Source organism: Gymnoscopelus microlampas, assembly GCF_963454915.1.
Source record: "Gymnoscopelus microlampas genome assembly, chromosome: 19".
NCBI lineage: Eukaryota > Metazoa > Chordata > Actinopteri > Myctophiformes > Myctophidae > Gymnoscopelus > Gymnoscopelus microlampas.
In genome coordinates, this window is record NC_139956.1 from 29,855,541 (window position 1) to 29,878,671 (window position 23,131).

The 23,131-nt window shown below is 42.6% G+C and overlaps 1 protein-coding gene across 2 annotated transcripts in view; it reads right to left on the reverse strand.

The window, feature by feature from the left end:
- The window catches only part of clcn5b (chloride channel, voltage-sensitive 5b), a 57,674-nt gene that overhangs the window by 10,291 nt on the left and 24,252 nt on the right, over positions 1-23,131 (reverse strand). Inside the window, exons 1-11 of one of the 2 annotated variants that reach the window (XM_084042958.1) lie at positions 21,898-21,928; positions 19,101-19,276; positions 18,452-18,551; positions 16,004-16,191; positions 13,984-14,106; positions 12,643-12,849; positions 11,312-11,392; positions 10,493-10,727; positions 8,510-8,685; positions 7,901-8,041; positions 6,135-6,321 (exon numbers count right to left, since the gene is read on the reverse strand). In XM_084042958.1, coding sequence (XP_083899084.1) covers positions 6,135-6,321; positions 7,901-8,041; positions 8,510-8,685; positions 10,493-10,727; positions 11,312-11,392; positions 12,643-12,849; positions 13,984-14,106; positions 16,004-16,191; positions 18,452-18,551; positions 19,101-19,235 — 1,573 coding nt within the window. In that variant the 5' untranslated portion in view covers positions 19,236-19,276; positions 21,898-21,928. Of the gene's footprint in view, positions 1-6,134; positions 6,322-7,900; positions 8,042-8,509; positions 8,686-10,492; positions 10,728-11,311; positions 11,393-12,642; positions 12,850-13,983; positions 14,107-16,003; positions 16,192-18,451; positions 18,552-19,100; positions 19,277-21,897; positions 21,929-23,131 lie in introns of those variants that run through there. The other variant, XM_084042957.1, reaches the window with a different exon arrangement.

Here is a 23,131-nt window from a genome sequence, read left to right on the forward strand (position 1 = left end):
CAATGTAGAAAAACGCCGTTACAAGTAAATGTCAGGTAATCAAAATTTACTGGAGTAAAAGTACAAAAGTAAAATTATTCATATATGCAGAATGTCCCGTTTGACAAGGTATCGTATAAAATGTATTACAATCTTTTGAAAATAGCAGATCTACAAGCTCACAATGCGCCACGATGCGACGCGTTGTGAGCTTGTAGATCTGCTATCTGCTATTTCAAATGGCCAAAGTTTAAATAGGGCTGAAGTGGTTAATGCATGATTTGTAATAATAATTCAAATCTATAAAATAACTAGTAACTAACGTTTTCCAATAATTGTAGTGGAGTAAAAGTACAATGTTTGCCTCTGAGATGTAGTGGAGTAGAAGTACTGAAAATTGGAAACACTCCAGTAAAGTAGAAATTCCTCAAAAGTGCACTTAAGTACAGAGCTCGAGTACATGTACTTAGTTACTTTACACCACTGCTTACGACCATTAGGCACGTTGTTGTGTGATGCGATTGGCTCGGCTGGAGGAACGTTGGGGAGAGTTTCCCCACCTCCTGAGTTTGATTTGGGTTTATTTTCTGAACAGTAAATTCAATCTCCTTCGTGGACACGGTTCAAAAATACTTGATTCATTCACCACGTCTGCAGTTTGTCAGCCGTCTCTGTCAGCCACACTGTATAAATCTGTTTCAGATGATGGATGCCTCCGAACGTCTCAATTAAGCAAAAATGATACACCATGCATTGTGGTAGCGTGCTTTGAATGGGCAGAAGTGGATGGGTGAAATTTCATCTGACGTGGTTTAATGGATTTGCTTTTAATCAATTATACCCTTTTTATGCCCGTTACTTTTGCTTTATTTGGAGCAGTGGTTCTCTAACGTTTTGTGGCGCACCAATGGGCAAGTCAAAATCTCAAGGCACCCCTGTATTCATAGCAAAACATAGCAGATCTACAAGCTCACAACCTGATGCCTTCAACAGGGGGTCCGGGACCCCTAGGGTGTCCTCGGAGTTACTACAGGGGGTCCACCAAATCTTTGTGTGATATGATTTTTTTTTCTTTTTTACGTTACCCCTTGAACCCTAGCATCCCTTTTCTGAGGAGTACTTTAGCCAAAAATAGCAGATCTACAAGCTCGTAGATCTGCTATTTTTGGCATAGAGGTACAGGTGTAGAGGGGAAAAAGAGCAGACCACGTAAACAAAAAAGTTGAATCTGAAACACAATTTTATACAATATAGAGGAGGGGGTCCTTGCTTCATCTTTCTCTCAGCTAGGGGGTCCTTGGGCTGAAAACGTTGAAGACCCCTGGGTTAAAATATATTTGTTTTGGGCATAGACGTTGCCTCTGTGTTGGGAAATGAGACACAAAGTACTGATAACTGACATCTTTTTGTATAGTTGTATCAATCATCCGTTTTCACGTCTGGAGACTCGTTAGGAACCCGTAGCGACCGCATGCCCTTGCTGACGCTCTTTTGTAAAGTTGTATATATATCGCAATAATAATAATGTGGGCCTGTCACATAATCCCATGACACCATTTGGGAACCACTGAATCAACCCAGAATCAAACCGGGGATGTTGCAACTACGTGGTCGACACACTCTCCTGTCTGCTTCAGTAGTAGTTCTCAAACACCACCCCATCTGAAAAGGTTTTTCAGGTGGGGGGGGGGGGGACCCCAAAAGAGAACATTGGTGTTAAAAAACATTCTAAATGATTTAAAATCTTTCAAACACTGTCAAGATTTTTCCAAAAATACTGTAGCAGCAGATGTACACAAGCTTGTATATATGCTATTTTTGAATAGCAAACGTTTAAGATATGGATAAAGGGGGTTCAAATGATTGTGATGCTGTATTGAAAAGAAATTGCTGGGGACCCCCCGGAACCCCCTCAAGGACCCCCACTTTGAGAACCACTGTGCAACAACAGTACCCAGCGAGCTAGGAATTTAACTGTTGCCCTCATAATGTGCCTCATAATAATTTACGAGAGCGTCGGCCAAATGGCTCGAATTTTGAATTCAACACTCACACTCACTCACTCAATCATTTTGGGTCGTCTAAACATATAATTAATCTTCAAAACATCACTTACTGTGTGTGGTCAGAACACATTTTTGAAAACTTTGGACATGTTTTCAATTTATTTCCCCAAAACGTATTATTCATGTTCAAATATGAGAACCTCCAGCTGAGGTCGGACAGTAGGACTCCGCGGAGTCTCCTCCTGCCTTTGTTGTGGCCCCGCTGCCCCGCACCGACGCTGCAACTCGTCCCATATGGCTCCGCTTTTGCGGCGGACATTCTTTTCCCGCGAGAACGCGTACGGCTTAATACAGTCAGACGGTTTCGACTGATGCCATGGTATATCGGTTCGGGAAGAAAACGTATCATTATCCCATATCCAGTTTGATATTCGTCTTTTTATTATAACCTTATTGCTCGGGGGTTTGCTAGGAGACATCATGTGACCCCGTTAGCATCGGAAAACAATTGTTAGTGACGGGAGTTGGCAGCTTTTCATGCTAGCTATCGCCGAGTAATGATAAACGACATCCACATGGCCACAGAAGCATATTGCTACAATAAAAAAAGAATATTGCCGAGACCACATATTGTAGACTGTTGGTTTCAGCTTGGTTTATTTTCCTTTCTACTCTCCCTGAGAATGATCCCAGAGCATATCCTCTTAGGGTGAACCACTTTAAACCTATATACTTTGCTGTACATCAAATAGCGAAAATAGCTAACCTACAAGCTCACGACGGGTCGCGTTGCAATGCGCTGTGAGCTTTGTAGATCTGCTATCTTCTCCAAATGTTATGGGAATATTATGGCTGAATGTTCACAATTATGACATGCCCGGAATTATAGGGACGCAAGGGCTCGTGTGGTTGAGCTACAGTAGAAGCTATGTAGAGTATAGCTCACCCACCACCCCCACCGCACGAACCAGCATCTCCCCCTTTGCTCCAAAAATACCTCCAATCACATCTGTTCTTCATACAGTACTGTACATCACACCACACACACACACACAACAGCATAGCACAGTGGTTCTCAACCTTTTCAAGCCGTGAACCCCCAAAAAACTCATACTTGAACTGCGGACCCCCCAAAAAACTCACATTTGAACTGGGGACCCCCCAAAAAAATCATATTTGAACTGGGGACCCCCCACCCTGACAAGCACTTGGAATTGTAGGAGTTGAGGCATTACATTTAGTTTGACTCGGTTCCACAGATAAATATTGTGAAATAAGCTGATATTTGACATTTTGGTAAATGTCTGACCAGTTTTTATTGTATAGTTTGTCGATTTCCTTTGATGCAGTAATGGTCTTTTTTCTTTTCTTTAGGTATTAAAAAGGTCTTAAAAGTCCTTAAATTGTCACTTCAACCCCCCAAAAATCATGTGGGGAGGGGGGGGGTCCCGAACCATAGGTTGAGAACCACTGGAACAGCACAGCATCCATCCAACCATCCATCTTCTGTTCTGTTCTGCGTTTACTCTTCGACTATGACAAAGGCACTGGGAAGGCAGAGCTGACCACTGCTACAGTCCAATACAATATTCTTACACCGAGCTTGGCCAGTTCTCAACACATCTGGAAAACTCTTTATTTGTCCACTTTTAACCTTAATAATCTAATAAAACATCACAGATGAAGCCATTAAAAGTTTGTTTGAGCCGCGACTCCCTTATCATTTCCACTGTACACAGCCAGAAATTTCCCCTGACACGGCACTGTCTTTATTTATTTAGTAACAATAAATAACAAACCAAGTCTCTGGATTCTTTCACCCCTTCTTCGCTCCAGAATCACGTGCCAAACATTTCCCCCCCTTTTTTCGGTGTTTTGATTTGGGTAAAGTGAAAAACGGACGTCGTGTTCTGTGCACATGCTGTTGGTCAATGGCTGTGTGCAAATACAGATCAATTGCTCCAGGCACTGAGGAGAAGCGGTCATGAAGAGATTTTGTGGACGCACGCACACACAGAGCCACAGAGCTTTGTAGAATTATAGGATGATATAGTGCAGGCTAGCACAGCCATTTTCCAACACCTGACTTTCATCATTCAATATTTCTGAAACATCGAAGGCCAAGTGTAGATCATTTTCAGCCATGGACATAAACCATCTTTATCCTTCTAAAAAGAACCATAACTTAAACAAATCGTTTGTTACCCCACTCGCTGGGGAAAGGGGAATGTTTTTGTCACTCTGTCACTTTTGTTACACAAACTTTTACGGGAAAACGGCTGCACGAAATGACTTGAAACTTTTAACAGAGGCTGGTTATTGCACGATTTACCAGATTACATTTCGGCGGTGATTGGGTCATGGTCAAAGGTCACGAAAAAGGTCAAAATTGTTTTCCCAGCCATTACTTAGTCAAACAATCCAATTTACATGTAACTAAGAACCAAACGAGTCTGATCCACCTGGCCACCCAGGAGAAGAGCTGGAGCTTTATTCTGTTTAAAACAGGGGCGGGATTTGTTACTGCCAGGGTTTAAAGGTAGGGTAAATGATTTTTTTTGGTTAAAACAAAAAGTATTTTGTTAAAAAGGTTAAAGCACTATATTCTGATAGTAATCATTGCAATAGTGTGTTTGTTCAGTAACAGGGGTCTCCCCGTCTCTCCTGCTCTTTGATAAACAGAAAACAGAAAAGTTCAAATTTCAGCCAATCAGGAGAGAGTACCCATTTATCAGCTTCAATGTTATTGCGTTCCAGTTCCAATTTGTTCTGCTAATTTCTTTGTGTCATCACTTCCAATTTATAATATTAGTAATAATATTAGTATCCCGACCTGAAAATGCATTTTCTGTTTTCTAAAAGGCTGGAGAGACAGGGATATTCCTGTTTCTGAACAAACACTATATAGCAATGAGTACTATCAGCAATTAGAGCTATTTAACACTAATTTACTTAACCTGCCTTTAATTTACTTGGAGGGGGGGTCCCTGCCTCTGCTTTTTGGGGGTCCGGGACCCCTAGGTGGTCCTCAGAGTTACTGCAGGGGGGCCACCAAATCAGGTTGTGTGATAGGAACATTTTCCCATTTTTACATTGACCACTTGAACCATAGCACCCCTATTCTGAGGGGAACATTAGCTGAAAATAGCAGATCTACAAGCTCACAACGCCTCGCACAGACCAACTAAACAGTGAGGTCAAGCAAGTCTATGAAGCTACACACAATGTTATGCAGTATGTGTGTGTGGGGGGGGGGTCCTGCTTCATCTCTCTCTCAGCTAAGGGGTCCTTGGCCTGAAAAACGTTGAAGACGATTTTTTTCCTAACAAATCAATCCCTGGTTACAGACACCATTTGTACACCACATGTCAGAGCCGTCACACGTTTCTCTGGTGGACGTCTGCTTTTGGAAGGAAACTCTTCAAACGACTCCACTGTCTTGTGATGTCCACTTTTAATGAAGACATCATCCACTGGTCTGTTCTGAGATCACAGTCTTTTTGATCTATACGTATTAGTGGAATGTGGCCCGGGGGGCTTATTTTGTTGTCATGGTGTCATGGGACAACTGGGTGTGTATGTTTTATGTCGTCTGCATTTCATTGTCACTGAGAAGCCAATGGTGAACACTCACATCTGTGGTCAATAGATTCTAGACTATTCCACCCCTGTCAACTGAGAGGAATCAAAATGAATTTATACTTTTGTATAAATTGTGAATTTCAGATTTGTGTGACAAAAATATTATTTAGTTTGACAAAATTGATACAGGGTTGGGTGGCAACATACACGATGCGACGATGGAGGGCTTGTCTGAGGACGACCCAGAGAGATATAAATGATCCATTACCTCGACAATGTAGCTTGTCTGGTGAGCAATATGATTCTTTACAGCGTGGCTCTGCGAGGGGATTTTGTAATAATAATCAAAATCTACAAAGTAACTAAAGTTTTCAAATAATTGTAGTGGAGTAAAAGTACAATATTTGACTGAGATGTAGTGGAGCAGAAGTAAAAGTATTGGAAATTGGAAATACTCTAGTAAAGTAAAAAAAATACCTTAAAAATTGTACTTAAGTAGAGTGAATGAGTAAATGTTACTCGACACCACTACAACAGTGTGAGCAGTCTGGTTCATCAGAGCCTCACCTAGACACGCTGCGGCCCCCACCATGGCGTAGAGCCCCGGGGTGATGCAGTCTGCGCCCGGCGAACACCACCCTCTGAAGATGAGCCAGTCGTGGTTGTAGTACGCCAGCTGCTCCATGCCCACGCCCAGCAGCCTGCCCGCTATGGCTCCCACCGCCATGCTGGGGATGAACAGACCCGACGGGACCTAGGAGGAAGGATTCACTTTAGTAATGCTGTTTTCTGACTGAAATGTTTTAGGGAGTAACTTTAGTAATGCTGTTTTCTGACTGAAATGTTTTAGGGAGTAACTTTTGTAATGCTGTTTTCTGACTGAAATGTATTAGGGAGTAACTTTTGTAATGCTGTTTTCTGACTGAAATGTTTTAGGGAGTAACTTTTGTAATGCTGTTTTCTGACTGAAATGTATTAGGGAGTAACTTTTGTAATGCTGTTTTCTGACTGAAATGTTTTAGGGAGTAACTTTTGTATTGCTGTTTTCTGACTGAAATGTTTTAGGGAGTAACTTTTGTAATGCTGTTTTTTTAGCAACAAAGTTTAAAAGGAACAGCTTTTGTTATGTTGTTTTTTATTAACCCATTCAATCCGGGGACGCATCTGTGTCATTTTAAGATTTCTTTGGGCTATTCAAAAATAGCAGATATACAAGCGCTGGTGCCGCGCTATGCGCTTGTACTTTTGAAAAATCTTGAACATTTTTCAAATACATATCAATGTTGTTTGGTTGCTATATCAGTGGTGCTCCAACTTTTCTATGTCAAGGACCCCCAAAATTATATGTATTTGGCCACAGACCCCATCAAAATATTTTGTTCGAGGGACCCCCAGAAGCAAATATTGGAGTTAAAAATTTCACTTTAAAAAATATATATATAAGATTTGCACAAATTGTGAAGATTTTTCAAAAATAGCAGATCTACACGCTCATAGTGCGGCACTTCTGTATAGCGTTTTTTTCAACTGAAAGATTTACAAAGTGCTTCACACACACACATGAAGATACATGGTACAGGCATCACGACTAAGTGAGTGTGGCAGTATGATTAAGACACAAAACAAAACGGAAAGAAAAACCTACACGCCCATCTGTCCGATCCCATCTCCTTCATAACAGCGGCTTCCACCACCACTGATTTAAGTCGAGAAGATTTACCGTTGTGCATTCCAACAAATCTCTCAAGGTGCTTAGCGTGCCAAACGTCACGTACGTGTAATGTGTGTGTGCGTTTTGAGAAATAAGACAGTTTTGCTGGCCCTCACAAGAAAATGTTGTTTTTTATGGTTAAGAATAACAACTGAAGAGGTGAAGGACTTGCACACCACAAATTAGCAGTGTTTTTTTTCTCCACTATTCTGTTTAAAAATGCCGTCCTAAAATTGGTACGTCCTCACAAGTATAGTAATACCAATGCGTGTGCACGCGTGCACATGTGTGTGTGATAGTAAGAGCCAAAGGGAGTCGTCTCCCCCCTGATAACCTCAAAGCAGTAATGTTTTAACACTGACACATGCAGTTAAGACATCATCCCTCGCAACATCTTTCTTCCCCTGCAAAGCATTAAATGATGCTGGATCAGGGCTGCGAGCATAAAGTAATTCCTCCTGATTGATGTGCCGTGGTACGTGCCGAGATGGGTATGCATGTGTGTGAGAGAGCGAAAGAGCGCGAGTGTGTGAGGGAGACATTATGTGATGTGTGTGTGTGTGAGTACATGCACACCACCAAACAGTGTGCGAGAGAACAACCCCCCTCCCAGGGACCGTACCTTCATGCCGAAGGTCACCACAGTGACCATCATCTTAAACAGCAGAGCCAGGGACAGCTGCCACAGAGCCGTGTAGAGACCTTGACCTGCTGGTCTGTCTGCCAGTGTGTTGCCCACACCTGTCTCTGATAGGTTAGCAGGCTGAGAGAGAGAGAGACACACACACACAGACACACAGAGAGACAGAGAGACAGACAGAGCGAGGGGGGTATAGAGGGTAGGGAGGGGAAGATACAAGATATATTTAAAAATGACACGAAACGAAAATTATGACACGATAATCATGACATGAAATTAAATCAACACTAATTATGTCAAGTTACACACTCACACACATTACTGTACTGTAAGCATGTACACACACACGTACCCACTGGTAGTATTCAAATGAGAAGCCCCCAGTTATAGGTATGCATTTGGCCCCAGACCACATACCTCGGGATAGAGTACAAATGGAACCAAATACTGTCCACTCTCAGAGTTACAGACCTGGTTCCTGACTATCAGTAATTTAGCTGGGGACCCCCTGGAACTCCCTCAAGGACACCTGGGAGTCCCCAACTTGAGAACCACTGCACCACACACACACACACACACACACACCCCTACCTGTTTGTATCCACAGAGCTGTGAGGAGTCGAGCAGAGAGCAGTCGTTGAACAGCTCAGATATGAGCTCGGCTCCGCTCATCCTGGTGTAGCTGTTAGGAAAGGACACCAGGGCGGTGAAGCCAGCCACCACCAACACCTCCACGATGGGGTAGTGACCCAGACGAGTGGTCTTACCTGAAGGGAAGCAAGAGGGCATTTATTTGTCACTCACTCATGCAGGTACAAGCAGCAAAAGTTTAGCGTGACACTACAAGACTGTGACAATAACAAGACAATATCGATGTTGTTGGGCAGAAACCTAACTGTTTTTTCGTAAATTAATGCCCTACGTGATTATACTACAGCATCACACAAAAGTATCTATTTTTTATACTTCCGAATTTGAATCCTGAAAAGTCGCAGTTTTGGACATAATAGGTTTCCACCCAACAGAGACGATATACAACAAGATAATGATAATATTAGATAACATATCGTTGCTGTGGGGTGGAAACCTTTTGTTATTATTATTAAATAACAATTTAGAATGGTGAAAATAGCAAAAAAAATCTATTTTCACTACTTTTTGTGTGACACTCTTGTATGAGGAAGTAGGGCGTTCCTCATACAAGATCAGCTACAATAAGAGAGAGAGAGAGAGAGAGAGAGTCTGGGAAACGGAGAGATGAAGCGAGGGGGAGGATAATGAGAAAGAGGACAAACAGAGAGAGAGAGAGAGATTAAAAGCTGGTATCCATCTGCTACCAATGAGAAAGGGAAAGGTAAATGTTGGGTGGGATCGCACGTGCATGCGTGCGTGTATGGGTGGGTGGGTGTGTGTATGGGTGGGTGTGGTCGTGAGTGAAATAGAGCCGAGGACAATGTGCAGAAACGATCATCATGTCATTCCTCATCACGGCGTTCGCGTCACCGCTCAGAACGCCGCACAATGACAAGTTAACGAATAACAATCTTGTCACCGCGCCCAGTCTGTAAACGGTCGACTTGTACTGTGTGTTCCTTTCCCCTTTCCCCAGTAAACGTCTTCTCTTCCACGCCACACATTATTTGTTAATTTTAATATCTAGCGCTGTAATTATCCAATATTACCGGGGTTAGTATTTCATGTAATACATTAATGTTGTCGGCCTGTGGCCTGTTGCGTGGTTTTGTACGCCTGATTGCTGTTGACAGAACATCAACATATCATAGGAACGGTCTGCGTTACAGCTGCTGGTCTGTGTCAAACACTGTCTTTATTCATTATAATTTAATTATGTAAACGTTATGAAGCCCGGTCAGCTCTGCTGGGATAAAACACTCACATTTTTTATAGAGGGAGACACAGAGATTCAGAAAAAGAGACCTAGCCAACAGCTGCAAATAAAAGCACAGTAGACTAGACTCAGATGCTGAAAATAGCCGATCTACAAGCTCACAACGCGTCGCAGCGCGACGGGTTGTGAGCTTGTAGATCTGCTAATTTCAGTATAAGTGCGGGAACTACACAATGGTGGATGACTAGAAAGGGAAAGGAAGAGAGAGAGAATAGAAAGAGAGAAAGACCAGATAGAGACAGATGAGAGAATATACAGAGGCAACAATTACTATAACATTTTTTTTTTTTGGAACCTTTGGCCCGAAATGTTGGGTCGGGTAGAGTTCGGGCAGAATTTGAGAACTCTAATTGTCCTACCAGTACCTACACACTCGAAAGATGAGCTCTGAGGAACTGTTCATTTAACAGAGAGTCTGCAAATGGACTCAAATTAGTTATTTCATTGGGTCAATTTGAACACTGAAATTTGAACACTGAAGGTTTGTAACTGAGTGTACAAATGGAACCAAATGGACCCTTACAGGCTTGTAGCTCTGAGAGTGCACAAATGGAACCAAATGGAGGTCCATTTGGTTCCATTTGTGCACTCTCAGAGTTATGGGGGTCCTTTAAACGTTTGAGAACCACTGATGTAGACATTGTAATCCATCTCTCTGCACTCACGCCTCCTGCACCAGGCGATGTTGGCCTTGATGAACAGCGCCCCCCAGAGGCCACCGAATATGCCCAGTAGGATGAACGGCGCCAGCTCCAGCAGGTGCCAGGGAGCGTGGAACTCCACGTAGAACAGCACCAGGCGGCTGTTGCCGAACGGGTTGATGGAGCGCAGGGTGAAGGCCGCCACCAGGGCGGCGAAGAAGGAGCGCCACAGCGTCTTCAGAGGGAAGTAGTAGCTCACCTGAGACAGAGAGAGAGAGAGAGACAGAGACAGAGAGTCACAGAGAGAGAGAAATAAAGAGATATAGAGAAAGAGAGAGTAGGGTTACATCAATCGGGGATGTCTAAATTCAAGAAATAATATCATACAGATGCTTGTTGATGTACAGTATAATAATTGTCTAAGTTTTTCCTTTTTCTAAATACATTCTAACATAGGGGGGTATTAAACCATCAGTGTGTGTGTGTGTGTGTGTGTGTGTGTGTGTGTGTGTGTGTGTGTGTGTGTGTGTACACAGAGTGAAGTGTCTAAATGTACATTTCCCCTTTTGTCGTTATTCGTCTGTTTTATTATTTTAGCATTACTTACATTTCATGTGTGCACTTTTTCTTAATGTGTGAGGTAACGGCTATACAGTGCGTTTTGAACCCATTAAATTTGGTTCACAAATGACTCTGTTTTGTACAACTTTCTCTCTCTCAGAAGCTGACATGACATGTTCCCTGAAGTCTTTTCGTGTACAAAAATGTACTACATAAAATACTTAAGTTGAGTTTCATTTAAAACCAAAGGGAAGCTAAAGCTAGCAACAGCGCCAGTAGTACCTCCTCCAGGCTGAAGAGAACTCCTCCTATTGGTGCTCCAAAGGCCACGGACACACCCACCGCAGCTGCTGCTGATAGAACCTATGACATCACCAAATACCAAACAATCAAATAGTCATATAATCGCATTAAAATGGACATTGCCTCATCAACTTAACTCCATAACAAATTATAACGACAATCAGGAACTTAATTCCATAAATAAAACATTATTTTAACCAATCTGTATAGGCGTGATTGATGGCAGTATCCACCACAGTTTCTATTATGTTAAACCCAAAATCAAACCTTTTCCACATTCAGAGAGATGTGGTAGCCTAACCTACTTCATAGAAATCCCCAGACACACCGCCATGAAACTAATACGGTACGTTTGCTTTGGAAAACGCACTTGCTTTTGACTCATTCATTTTCGGCTACTCCTCCGGCGCCTATAGTACTGACTCAAGCTCATAAGCACAATATCTGCCCTGGCCAAGGGGCAGGGATGCCTTCTTGGCTGAGCGGTAGATTTGATCTCCCATACAGGAGACCAGGGTTTGAAACCTGGGTAGGAATGCTGCTTGGATTGCAGCTTTATTAGTGCGATGCGAGTATTGTGCGGTCTAGCCAAAACCAACTCTGGACTCCTGAATCGCTTTCTATCGAATGCTTGTCTTTGTTCAACATTATACAAATGATAAGCTGTGTTTGACTGCAGAGTAAACATATTGATCTAGATGTCTGACTGTGTGGGTTCAGATAACTTGTGATATATTCTATCCATGGCAGCATTTTATCCTTTTATCCCGTGGCAGCTTGTAGACCTGCTTTCATTTGCTGAATGTTCACCTACTATGTCCAGCATAGGGACACTAGGGTTCATGTGGTTAACGGTGTTCTACGTTCTGCATCCATGAATTCTTTCCCCCCTTCCCTTGCTCCAGTGTTGATTTTGTTGACTAAAACTATGACGAAAAATGTTCGTCGACTACCTTTTTTCACTGACAAAAACTAAATAAAAACTAAGCTATGGTGACTAAAACTAAGACTAAATATATTAACAATTTCGTCAACAAATAAAAACTAGACTAAAATGTTTCAGAGTGCTCGGGCGCTGTGAAAATTGCAGATCTACAAGCTAACAATGCGTAGCACTGTGAGCTTGTAGATCGGCTATTTTCAGCATGCAACCAAGTGTAAAATCATCTATTACAACGCAATCAAGGCCTAAAACTAGACTAAAACAAACATTTCCGATGACTAAAACTAAATGGAACTGTATTAAAAAGACTATGACTAAAACTAAATCAAAATTTGTTGTCAAAATCAACACTGCCTCGCTCCCTCACCTCTCTCCTCTTGGCCTCGTTCTTGCGGTATTTGGTGAAGAGGTGACACAGTATGTTAGCGCAGCAGCAGGCTACGTGGACCAGCGGGCCCTCCTTGCCCAGGCTGAGGCCGGACGACACGGCCAGGACCAACGTGATGGTCTTGATGATCAGGGTCCACTTCCCCAGGTAACCGCGGATAATGAACCCACTCAGGATCGTCTTGATCTAGCGGGAAAACCAGACGATGAGGAAGAGAGAGGGGGAGAGAGAGAGAGAGAGACAGATTGAAAGGTATAACAACGTTTAGGCTTTCCAGGTCTAAATGGGTTAAGGCGCAGCAAGGGGGCACAGTGAATAAAAACATCCAGCCATGGTCTAATCAAATAAAGCCATCACTGAGACCTAATTTGAGACACTGAGGTGGCAATAGACTGGCCTGGCAATGAAGTGAGGGAATGAATGGCTGGATGGAGTAATGCCTCAAACTCTTTAATATGCCTTCAGGAAGCTACAAAAAGCTTTTAAAAAAAAAGAATTGTTTCAGAATAACGACAATAAAAACATTTATAAGACCTCAGCAGAGAGCCTGGAAGCGATTTGATACAGATTTCGAAATATGGCCCCCGACAGTGGATTTGAAAAACCACAACACTAGGTATTAAGCAACAGCAAACATCCTCAAACTGGTTCCTCCTGTGGCATTCATTCACTGTGGCTTTTACCCCGGCCTAGCATTAGCAAACAGCACAGACCCAACATTCAGAGGAGCAGAATAGAACATTATGAAGTATTTAATATCAGTAACAGACCTCAGGCAGTGTGTGTGTGTGTGTGTGTGTGTGTGTGTGTGTGTGTGTGTGTGTGTGTGTGTGTGTGTGTGTGTGTGTGTGTGTGTGTTTGTTTATGCTTTACAGTAGGAGCATGTGGTCTCTGCACTAACTGGTTGAGCCACCACCAGGCAACTCTTACAACATTGTGTAGCACTGACAATAGAATACCCCTCTGTAAAACGACATGACAAGAACGTTTAGATTTGCTGAGATAAATAATGTGGACTAATCTCAGTGGAATAACGTGATTCATAGGATGATTTGAATATCAACAATGTCAGGCAGAAACTCGACAATATGTCCAAAACGGTTACTTTTCAGTAAATGGGAAAAAAGAGAATACTTGTTAATATTTTTCATTGGTTAAATATTTAACCAATGTCCTACAAGCACACAATGCCTCACGATGCGAGGCGTTGTGAGCCTGTAGATCTGCTATTTTCACAATTTAAAAACAAAAAGGAACAGGTTTTGGACATACATAGTTTCCACCCGACAGTGACGATGTGTCACGCTAACGTAAGCTCACCTCTGGTATTCCTGAGCCACATGCATACGGAGCGAAGGCTCTGACCAGGATGACCGCCAGGAAGGAGAACAGTAGAGCCCAGAACGTGTACATCATGTAGTTCAGTATGTAGGCAAACGGTCCCTGTAAGACACACACACACAGAGTTTGATCAGTGGTCAAAATATAAAAGAGCCCCAATTTGGTATGCATTAGGCCATGACCCCCATAACTCCGAGACTACAAATGGGGTCCATTTTGTTCCATTTATACACTCTCAAGAGTTACAGGCCGGAAAGGGTTACCATTGGTAATTATCACTATAAATCATTTAGCTGGGGAGCCCCTGGAACCCCCTCGAGGACCCCTGAGGGACACTTTGACAACCATTGTTTTAGATCACATAGTAATTAATAATGTTAGTTATTTTTGTCCAGAATATTAAACACAGCACTGTGCTTTACAAATGTTATGACATCTTTCCACCACTAGATAGAGCCCAAGCACTAAACTTTTCATTTCAGTGTTGTCCTGAATATCAGTACAGTAAATAAGATATGATACTCCAAATAATATCCTCTCCATTTTATCACCAACAACTCATCTGGCAGCAAATGAAGTCTGAAGTCACTTTAAGTGGCTTTAAAGTCATACTGTGTAATATTTGTAGTCTTTTTGGTTGTCATTACAGCGTTTGTCTACATAAGTGTCCTAGCAGGCTAGCACCCGAGGATATTTTGGAACTCAACATCAACTTGTCAAATATGTATATTAATAAACTTTAAAATACATAAATAACTACATTTCCAGTGCCCAAGTAATGTTGGTGAATAACATTAGTATTTAATAGTGTTAAACACTAAGAGTTGTCAAAAAACACCTTGATGTGGAATGGTTATTGTGAAAATTACACTTGTGAAAGATCATATAAAAATGTACTTTTGTTTAATTGAAAAGGTTACTCAGTTCACTTTGGGTTTTGTTGTAATGCCAATTTCCAATTCCCTCCTTGTAGTTCCTGACACTGACAACACGTACTGGTTGGTGTTGGGAAGGTGGTAGACAACCATGTGTCTCCTCACATGTGTCAAACACATGGTTCTCCATGCGCTTCTTTTCACCTGACAGTGAGGAGTCACTGGGAGGATGCACCATGTGGAGGAACACACTATTCTCCCCGGTACCACTCCTTGCTTACCGATAAGTAAGTACGTTTTATGTATGAAGCATCTTTCAAAACAACATTACAAGGTGCTGTACAATGAACCACAGTATCAACAATACAGTTAAAAGAAGTTAACACAAGGCACATAAGAGCAATACAATGTCAATAAATACAAGCAAAAACATTTACCTGCACAAGTGAGTCAGCTAAAAACTTCATAGGACAAAGGTGCTTATGACTCAAATGTGCTTTTAACACACTCTTAAAACAGTCAACTGACTCAGCATGTTTTACAACCAAAGGCAGAGCGTTCCACAGAGTGGGAGCAACCACTGCAAAGGCACGGTCACCCTTAGTTTTGAGTCTGGTCTTGGGTATAATCAGAAGGCCTTTGTCAGAGGACCTGAGAGATCTCACACTGTTATATGGTTACAGTAAATCAGTGAGAGTGCTTCTGGGGGCGCCCCTGAAACAAAATATTTTGAGATGGGGGGGTCCGCGACCAAATACATTTTGGGTGGTCCTTGACATGAAAATGTTTTGAGAACTACTGATTATAGCAACATACGTTTAAAAATGTTGGTTGGATTTAGAAGACATTTGTAGAATCCGCAGAAGCAAAGATTTGAGTTAAAAATGTTTGCTTTAAAAAATATATTATATTCAAAGATTTGCACAAATTTTCACAATTTTTCAAAAATAGCCAAAGTATAAAATAATGGTTAAAGCGGTTACACAAATGCGTTCGCGGTTTTAATGGGTTAAAAGGCGCGCATCAACAGAGATCGCCTTCCCCACCCAGCTTCCCACCTGTGAACACGGCCAGTTTGTCATAAGCATCTGGCCAAGCCAGACTGTTCTCTTTGTTTGTCTTACCTCACTGGTCCCTGCTATTAGCTCCGCCCAGCTCTTCCACTGCGGACATTTGTCCCTCTCCTGAAACGTGGTCTCGTTGGACGTCCAGCAGCAGTGCTCGTGGTTGAACCAGAAGCCGTTGAGACACACCCCTTCCTTCATGTCCGTCAGCCAATGGGCCGAGATGTCGATACCGCCAGCGAGAGCGCCTGAGAGAGAGAGAGAGTGTGAGGGTCCGACTCAGGACTGAATTAATAAGAGGTAATATTTCAGACTTACAGCACTGGTGTGAGGTGAGTGCTGCTTCTGTGTTACTTGTGCACAATGTTATCCGTCTATGTGTATTGATACATTACGTCTTTTGGGCAGAAACCTTAAGTTGTATGTATAAAATTGTTACTTTTCAAGATCTTTTTTTTACTTGTGTTCAAATGGAAGTACCGGTAGTTTAGTCACACGCTCTTTCACCTTTTCATTGGTTAAATATTTACAGTATAAACCCCACTTAACCACTTTCAACCTGGCATCCCTATTTTGTACATGCCAAAAGTAGAAAATAAAATAAAGTCAAAATAGGGCATTCATTTATCAAAAACAATAAAAGGTTGAAATGAGAGAGTTTCTGCCTGACAGTGATGATATGCATAACATTATATGTGCATACTGTTACCATGCATCATCTCATAAGCACAAAAAAGACAGAAGCTAGGTTTGTTGTTTACTCGTTATCCCAGTAACTCTGACTGTAACATGTCCTAGCACTCCTGTCAACAACCTGTTGTTGACACTTCCTTCGATATGTCCTTGCACTTTGTAAGTAGCTCCGGATAAGAGCGGCTTAATTGTACTTTAAGTACTGATTGCTGTATAATCGGATCATTCTGTCTTTTTATGACCTTTATGCCTTTATATATCTTGACTGCAGTAATGATTACATTTTCACCTGCAGGATCAATTAAAGTGCACATGATCCCTAGAGTCCCTTTACTGGGCATGCCATAGGTGACTGAACATTTGGATAAAATAGACGATCTACAAGCTCATGTGTTGCAACACGACACATTGATTCTGGATTGGCTATATTTTCTTGAGAGATTTGGTGTTGACTGTTGAGGGAAGAAAGGAACAGACCAAGTATAGACCCCTGGGGGATTCCAGACAACAAAATATACAGTGTTTAAGTGGCTAATCTAACCTAATGTTACTATATCAGTGGTGCTCAAACTTTTTCATGTCAAGGACCCCCAAAATTATATGTATCTGCCTATTTGGCCGCCAACCCCAATCTCAAAATATTTTGTTCCAGGGACCCGAAGAAGCAAAGACTTGAGTTAAAAATGTTTGCTTAAAAAAAATTATAATATATTCAAAGATTTGCAAAATTTTTCACGATTTAAAAAATATAGCAGATCTACAAGCAACGTTAAGCTGTTTATCAGCGTTTATGTGAACTCTTGTCACACTGTACGCAGCGGTGTTTCGGAGTTACTGCGCACGCACATCCACGGGGGAATGGGCTTTGTTGTCACGGTTACGGTCCTCACAAGCTATAGGATCTGTAGCCGCCGTCGTGGTCCCATAACACCCCCCCCCCCCCCACACACACACACACCTGGCTCAATGCTACAAAGTAATAAAGGACTTTAGGACTTTAGTGTCCGTGTCCGTGAAAGCGTTTTTATGAGCAGAGGGGGTCAGAGGGGGGCACGCAGCGTTTATTGACACGCGCAACCTTCGCGCATCCTCCGATTGAACGTTGTGTTATTTGCACAAATAGCAGCTGAAACAATGTAAACGATAAACATATACATCTAATGGTTGTGGCAACGATTCAATGTCAGGTCGTTTTACCGGGTTGTCACACACAGCAGGATCAAATGAGCAGTGATCCTCTCCAAAACTGCAACTACGCATACAGGGCACATAACGTAAAGTCTGCATAGTCTGAACGCGGACATCTCCAGGTAGGGACTAGTGTATAATCTCTAAAGACAGTCAACACCACTGCCCTAAACATGGCCAACCCGAATGGGTTCTCAGACTGGGACGAGTATGGATTTATTGACAGACAGCAACAGCTTCTGCTGTGGTTGTACTGCCCTCTAGTGTAATGTACACGTCAGTACTGACATGTTAAGATTTCTTTGGCTATTCAAAAATAGCAGATCTACAAGCTCATAGCGCGGCACCGAGTGCCGCGCTATGAGCTTGTAGATCTGCTATTTTATTTAAATCGTGGAAAATGTGTGCAGATCTTTGGAATATATACAGTATGTATGTTTTAAAGCGAACATTTTTAACTCTGTTCTGTGCTTCTGGGGGTCCCTGGAACAACATATTTTGAGATGGGGGTCCACGGCCAACAGCTGTGTGTGTGTGTGTGTGTGTGTGTGTGTGTGTGTGTGTGTGTGTGTGTGTGTGTGTGTGTGTGTGTGTGTGTGTGTGTGTGTGTGTGTGTGTGTGTGTTACCTGACATGAGGCCCACCAGCAGCATCAACAGCCATCCAGAGAAGGCATCGCTGATACTGTGCAGAAAAGCCAACGTAGACTGTCTGCTCTTACTGGTGATCTGGAGGAGGACGGGATGGATGGAGGGATGAAAGGAGGGATGAGAGGGAGAGAGGAACAGAAGGATGAAAAAAAGGATGGAGAGAAGGAAGGAATTACAGAAGTGGAGGGGTGGGGGCGGGAGAGAAAGAGAACATGGATAGAGGGAGGAAGAGAGTAAGATGGACGAGGAGGAAAAGGAAAAAAATGGAGGTACGGTAGGTGGAAAAGAACATATTTTATTATTTAGGCATTTTATTGTGTTCATACTTCGGTTTGGTAGTGCGTGTGTGTGTGCGTGTGTGCGTGTGTGCGTGTGTGTGTGTGTGTGTGTGTGTGTGTGTGTGTGTGTGTGTGTGTGTGTGTGTGTGTGTGTGTGTGTGTGTGTGTGTGTGTGTGTGTGTGTGTGTGCGTGCGTGCGTGCGTGCGTGCGTGCGTGCGTGCGTGCGTGCGTGCGTGCGTGCGTGCGTGCGTGCGTGCGTGCGTGCGTGTGTGTGCCAATATGTTTAAGTGACCAAAATAAGATTTCTACCCCCCCCCCACCCCAACCCAACCACACACACTATTGTACCTCTCTGTGTCTGTCACGGTCCTTGCTCTTCTCCCTGACCCAGTCGATGGTGTTGAAGTCCTCGTAGGTTCCCACCCCGGGGACGGGGTCTTCAGTGGGGTCCACCCACTTGCTGTTGGGCCCATTACCATTCATACTGGCTGGCCCGGCGCTGTTGCTCGGCTCCTCGTAAGATCCTGAGAGAGAGAGAGACAGAAGGAGTGAGACTTACAATAGCACCACACACACACACACACACACACACACACACACACAACAAACATATTTGTATGGTACAGTCCAAAACGCACACAAACACGCCGGCACACACAAACACAAAGATTTACAGAAATGACGCTTGTGAGAAAGCTCAAGTGTGCATGTGAGAACACATGACCGAGCTCAGGAGAAACGATCCATTTGACTGCATACAGTAATCTATTGTTAAGCACAGCAACCACTTAAAATGTGGTTTAAAATGTAGTTCAGAGAAACTGGAGTCCCCTAGGGATCTATACTTGGAACCCTCCTTTATTCCACTCTTACACCAAATCTCTTTGTTGAAAAAAAAACAGCCAATCTACAAGCTCCCCAATTTTGGCCATGTCATTATAAGTGAAAAGAAATTGCTAAGATAGCAGATCTACAAGCTCAAGCTTGTTGGATGCTATTTTTGCCCCAAACTGTCATATGATTAAGTATAAAATAAGGCTTAAGTGGTTAAGTGGTTAACGAGCACAGGAACTGCACAGAGAAAGACAAGCCATTCCTCCAAGAAACCATCCCTTGCACTTACAGTACACCATTGAAAGTTGTCTGCACGTACTGTATGTAGTGTACACACGCATGCCTACTGCATGTACACTGTACATACAGTTAAGTGTATTTTGTTTTGGGATATTAAAAAATTAGCAGATATACAAGCTCATAGCACGCGGCACTCGAGCTTGTAGATCTGCTATTTTTGAAAAATCTTCACAATTTGGGGGGTCCCTGGAACAAAAGAAATTCAGATGGAGGTCCGCGGCCAAATACACATAATATTGGGGGTCCTTGACATGGAAAAAGTTGGCGCACTACTGATATAGCAACATACTGTCAGGATTTAGAAAACATTTTTAGATATGTATTTGGCCGCAGACCCCCATCTCAATATGTTTTGTTCCAGGGACCCCCAGAAGCAAAGATTTGAGTTACAAATGTTTGCTCAAAAAATATATATACATTCAAAGATTTGCACACATTCTCATTTTTTTTCTTAAAATAGCAGATCTATAAGCTCATAGAGCGGCGCTATGAGCTTGTAGATTTGCTATTTTTGAATAGCCAAAGAAATCTAAAATGACACAGATGCGTTTCCGGATTGAATGGGTTAAAACACATGCACGCGTACACGCACACATTATCTGTAACTCCTTGGGAAAGTGCCTGCACCTGCAACCGGTCAATTTGTTATTGACCTCAAGAAACACCAGAAGAAGAATTGTGTTTGTAAACACGTTTCACAGGCTCATATCGATAACTCACTCCCACACAATGCTGTGTTGATGAGCATATAAAATAGCAAAAACTTACACCACATTTCTCAAGTGGAAACCAGACAAAAGCCCTTGTGTAACGTGGCACTGACTCAGTGGCAACAATAAACACACACCGACCAATCAAAGACCGGCTCGGCTCAAGGACAGGAAGTGAAATATTTGTGTGCATCACACACACACACACACACACACACACACACACACACACACAATAGAGTCCCCTGGCGGCGAATGGAACAATTGGTTAATCTGTTATGTCTTTAATGTGAGCATTCATACGAGACATCTTAATGATCTGATGGGAGGGGCTGGCTATGGAAAGGCTTCCTGTCTAGTAGTAGGATATCAACTTTTGGTTTGAACAAAACGTTTTGATATTTCTCTGCTTCCATTTCAAGATTCAACAGGTTTAGCAGTGATGGTGTGACATGCTGCACAGAGTGTGCTATAAAAGTTAACATTCTAAAGTACAGTATAATACAGTAAAGATCTGAAATGGCAATACAAATATGTAAATCTTACACTCTTATCCAGAGAAATGTGCCAGTGACAATGAGTGAGCAGATTCAGTGCCTTGCTCAAATCAAGGTTCAAACCCAGCCACAGCGGGGATCTAACCTCCAACTCTTGTGGTGTTGGGGGGGGTATGAAATGTTAACATACTGCTGAGAAACGCATACAGGCAGTCACCCAAGACAACCCCAAAATGAACAGGCCCTATTTTGACAGCGACCGTGTAGCCTTCACTAGTTCACTAAAACTCAAACCCCGGAACTAAGACAACTATTTCTGTTCAGTACATTATACATCTCAGATGGCAGTTATGCTAATTGGCTAATGACAAATAAAAGACCATAGCGCATAGTGCTACAACACAGTGCACATGGACAATAGCACGTAGCCCACATGTCCCCAAAGGCAGTTGATTTGTAGCAGATAATAACACCGTAGCGCAATACAATAAACATGAACTTAAATGCCTTTGCAGTTCATAGCCAGGCCAACAAAACCACTTCTTGTGTTCTTCTGTCTTGTGGTTGCCAAATGTTTTCAATTCCTTACCACCATTTCATATATCAAAAACTTCAAATAGTACATTCTGCATAATGAGTACTTTAAGTACATTTGTATACCAATACTTTTGTACTTTTACTTGTAACAGAGTATTTCTATATTCCAGTATTGACACTTTTACTTAGCAAAAAATCTGAGTACTTTTTCCACCACAGCATACGTACACAATTACAAACAGTACATACACAATATAGCCTAGCTACCTCTTTGTGGCCCAGTGTGAGGTGGGGTGTGCCTCGCTCTATCAGCTCAGGTCTGATAGTAGAGAGAGAGAGAGGCATAGTTTTAACAGGTGTGTGTGTGCAGTGCACCGCAGAGGCATTTGCATACCTGAGCTTACTAGTCATTCAGGTTTTAAGGCTAAAGTGGGACAATGAGTGACACATTTGAACTAATCAAACACCATAAGCACACTCACTCTCTCAGTCCGGTGTGTGTGTGTGTGTGTGTGTGTGTGTGTGTGTGTGTGTGTGTGTGTGTGTGTGTGTGTGTGTGTGTGTGTGTGTGTGTGTGTGTGTGTGTGTGGTCACCTTAACCCATTGGTAGCCGCCAGACCGCCACATATGGCGGAGAGAGGCTGTTATAGAGGCTATGCGCGTGACATCATCGTACCCGGCAAAAAAACGACTTTCTGGCCTTGACAGCCCATACAGCCAAACAGAAAAGTCCTATCTGATTGTATTAAACAACGTTAAACTCACCAACATGGCAGCTGTACAGAAAGCTTGAATTATCCTCTATTTGCAAAGTTTGTGTTTAATAAAAATCCACCGTAGACATGTTATGAGCTACTTTCTGTCAATAAATTCCATGCAGGTGATTATTTTTCTAAGTGTCAGCGTTTGGAAGCGCTCGTTTTGAAAAACGCAACATCCTGCTGCCTCCTACATTATGTGCAATTTAGAAACAGGTGGTACAGTACGAAGGACCGTTGTGTGATTTCCAACGAGCGCTTCCAAACTCCAAAGCTCAATGCTGCTCAATGTTTTGCCACTCAGTCTAGATGAGGGGGGTGTGTCCCGGTGGAAAAGTGACGCATGTGCATACTCTCTATACCCATAGAGTAGTGAGTGATATGCTTATTGTATCATGAAGACATATGCCATGATTTTGTGAATGTAACCTTAACTCTACCTTTAATGTGTGTGTCCTTGTATGTATGCTCTCCTTTATGTGGACATGAATAAATTGTTAAAGTGTGTGCGTGTGTCTCACTGAAAAAGGTCAGATCCCATTACTCTCTCAATTCACCCTTATCATTATCTTTCACTCCCAATCTTGCTCTCTCTCACTCACACTCACACACACACACACACACACACACACACACACACACACACACACACACACACACACACACACACACACACACACACACACACACAAAAGTAAGGCTTGTGACAAGCAGCCTTGCCACACACACATTCCTGTGCAGTG